At 40.6% G+C, this 3,653-nt stretch overlaps 1 protein-coding gene across 1 annotated transcript; it reads left to right on the forward strand.

The window, feature by feature from the left end:
- Window positions 1-1,084: 1,084 nt before the first annotated feature.
- LOC149568154 (threonine synthase, chloroplastic-like) lies at window positions 1,085-3,335 on the forward strand. The gene has a single exon (XM_089821155.1). The coding sequence runs from the start codon at window positions 1,297-1,299 to the stop codon at window positions 2,980-2,982; it is 1,686 nt and encodes a 561-aa protein (XP_089677281.1). The 5' UTR covers window positions 1,085-1,296; the 3' UTR covers window positions 2,983-3,335.
- Window positions 3,336-3,653: the final 318 nt, after the last annotated feature.

Genomic DNA, 3,653 nt, shown 5'->3' on the forward strand with positions numbered 1-3,653 from the left:
GTGGATTGTTATGTGACCAACATAAGGTACAACAAACTATGTAATATATATATGCTCAATAATAGTTAATAGCTTTTGCTCGTATCTTATTTCTCCTCAAGACATTGTCTCACAATGAAGAAAACAAAGTTCATAACACGACGAGTATATTAGGGAGCTTATGTGTTATAATGTACACAACATGAGATTAGGGGTTTAGTGTTGATAACTTGTTAGGACTTTTCTTTCTTATTAAACCATTCTCGCTTGAAACTACATAGTTAAAATTAAACCATTTTGCCCTTTCTTTGAAACTACACAATGTAACCTTTTCTTTTTTGACAATTAACTATTTTTTCTTTTCCCGCAACCCCAACTTCCTCCATTAATGCATGCCATTTGTATTGGTTGAATCTCTATTCAATTGAAAGTCAAAGACATCATCAATAGACTCATATCCATACGCAATGGATGCCCATACATGTCTAATACATGTACTTTCCTCATTTTACCATGTATCATATCATTTTGGGCGAAGAATAGCAAGAAACAAACATTGGACATAAAACTTTGCAAACTTACCTTCAATAGGGGAAACGAGTCAGTTGCTGCCCATGTATGAATTGCCACACCACATCCACCCCCTCAATTACCACTACCTTTCCCCCTAGTTACTGCTATAAAAAGCCCCAAAAAATGATCTCACATGTACAAATAGTCGATCACCCATGTATTAATAGTTGATCATTTTTTAACTTCAATTTTTAGTTTTCTTGGTTGCACTAATAGTTGATAATTTTTGAATTTTCTTGATTGCTGATTGGTCCATTTGTGCAAAAAGTACTATTTTTGGGATGAGTGGCTATTGGGGGGTCTTAGAGGCTAGTATCGAGTGAATGCTTTAGAATGACACTTGTAGACTACCTCACACTCTAAGAGTTCTACAAAGAGCTCTATAAATGTGGGAAAGCCAAAAAGTTAGCTTTAAGCTCTTGTCACCAAAAAAAAGTTTACCCAAAAAGATCGGCAAATTTTGATATACAATAGGTGCACTAGGCAGCTAGCCTCTTCCCTAATATGCTTCAAAAAAACAACCTAGCAAGGTCCAACAGACTCGTGATTGGGAGGAGCCGTCGCACATGTATAAAAGTGAGAAGCTCGTCGAATTATGACCTAGCTCCCGACGAGGGGCAGTATATAACGATACAATATACGCTGTGGTCGCCAATTTAGATTTGGTTCTGCTAAGTGTTCAAGGTTTTCAATAACCAGTACCTAGTTGAGAAACTGATAGCTAGAGAATTTTATGCTGTTGTAATGGCCCTAGCAAACTCAGCAATGATGCAGATGCTTTCACCACTTCTACAAACTCATCAAGTGGGCATTCGACACAAGCAGAGGAGTATTCAATTCAATCAGATGGGTATCCAGTACAAACTTAGAGACTCTGGTTTTCACTGCAGAGGCGTAGTAAGCCAGCAAGAAGTGGATAACAATGGAAGATTTGTAGTTAGAGCAGAATCTGGAACGGTGTCTGCAGATGCCCCTGGGCCAACGTCAACTGCTAAAGACGCCAAGAATAATCGTAGCAACAGGAGGGCCAGGCCAGGAGAAGAAAACATCAGGCAAGAAGCAGCGAGGTTGCATGGAAGTGGAACAAGTCAAGAGTTTTCCGCCAAGTATGTGCCCTTCTGTCCAGGTACTATTACAGATGAGGAGTATTCATTGGACGAAATAGTTTACCGGAGCCGATCTGGAGCCCTTCTGGACGTCCAACACAACATGGAGGCTCTCAAAAGGTATGACGGCCAATACTGGAGAAATCTTTTTGATTCACGAGTAGGAAAGACCACCTGGCCTTACGGGTCTGGTGTGTGGAGTAAGAAAGAGTGGGTTTTGCCTGAGATTGATAATGATCATATTGTTAGTGCGTTTGAGGGGAACTCTAATCTGTTTTGGGCAGAGAGGTATGGGAAAGAGATATTGGGTATGAATGATCTGTGGGTGAAACACTGCGGGATTAGTCATACAGGGAGTTTTAAGGATTTGGGGATGACGGTGCTTGTCAGCCAGGTCAATAGGCTTAGGAAGATGAACAGGCCTCTTATGGGTGTGGGATGTGCTTCCACTGGGGACACGTCAGCTGCCCTGTCAGCCTACTGTGCTGCCGCCGGGATCCCTGCTATTGTTTTCCTTCCTGCAAACAGGATTTCAATCGCCCAGTTGGTTCAGCCTATTGCCAATGGTGCATTGGTGCTTAGTTTGGATACTGACTTTGATGGGTGTATGAGGTTGATTAGAGAGGTGACGGCCGAGTTGCCTATCTATTTGGCTAATTCTTTGAATAGCCTGCGGTTGGAAGGGCAGAAAACTGCCGCAATCGAAATCTTGCAACAGTTTGACTGGGAAGTGCCCGACTGGGTCATTGTACCTGGTGGCAATTTGGGCAATATCTATGCTTTTTACAAGGGATTCCAGATGTGTAAAGAGTTGGGCTTGGTAGATAGGGTTCCCAGACTAGTTTGTGCACAAGCCGCTAATGCCAATCCCCTGTATTTGTACTATAAGTCAGGATGGAAGGACTTTAAGGCTGTGAAGGCTAGTTCAACATTTGCATCTGCAATCCAGATTGGTGATCCTGTGTCAATCGACCGAGCAGTTTTTGCACTACAGAGCTGTGATGGAATAGTTGAGGAGGCTACGGAGGAGGAGTTGATGGATGCTGCTGCTCAGGCAGATTTAAAGGGTATGTTTATATGCCCCCATACTGGAGTTGCTCTAGCGGCATTGCTGAAACTCAGAAATAAAGGTGTTATTGGGCTCAACGATAGAACTGTAGTGGTCAGCACTGCTCATGGGCTAAAATTTACACAGTCAAAGATTGATTATCATTCTCAGAAGATTTCAGACATGAAGTGCCGATATGCAAATCCCCCTTTGCCAGTAAAAGCAGATTTTGGCTCTGTAATGGATGTTTTGAAGAAGAAACTAGCTCCTCTTTGAATTATGGTGATGGTTATGGGGTCATGCTTTTAAGTTTTTCACAGATTCAAAGACTGGTAGGCTTTTTAAAATTTTGGTAGCTAGTTTGTTTGCTTCAATTGCTTCTCTGTGGATTTGCGTTTTTCATTACGATCGCAGCATAATGAGGAAAGCTATCCGACTTTCTGATAATCAAAAGCCATGTGAGTTTTCTTTTTCATGGATTATCAGAATATGAAATTTAAACATTGAATCTTTTGTGTCTTCCAAAGCCCGGGTCATGTGGAAGGAATATGTTTGTGCTGGAAAGAAAATAGTTTGGCCATAATTTCAGGAACATTTTCTCCAGAGTAATATACATTCAGGTTTTAAGAGCTATGGTGCAACTGGAAAACTGTCTTGACTTTAATGTTTCAATTATGCTACGGTGAAAGTAGTTTTGTTGCTTCTTGAATCTGTAACAAATTGTTACAATTTCAGTTTGAACTGCCATTTAGAAAATAATGTTGTAATTGTGAAACTCCATCTTGACCTGAAGTGAAGAGCAATGAAGCATGTTAGCACTGCTATGAAGAGTTGGAAATTTTATTTTATATTTGCTAAAATATATGTTCATCACATGGGGGTACTCAGCACTTAAACTTATGGCATTTTCAATTTGTCATACTTTTCTAACTTGCCTTTATGAGTCA

The sequence above is a fragment of the Cupressus sempervirens genome, chromosome 3 (assembly GCF_028749045.1).
Source record: "Cupressus sempervirens isolate cs-2001-9-10 chromosome 3, ASM2874904v1, whole genome shotgun sequence".
Taxonomy (NCBI): Eukaryota; Viridiplantae; Streptophyta; class Pinopsida; order Cupressales; family Cupressaceae; genus Cupressus; species Cupressus sempervirens.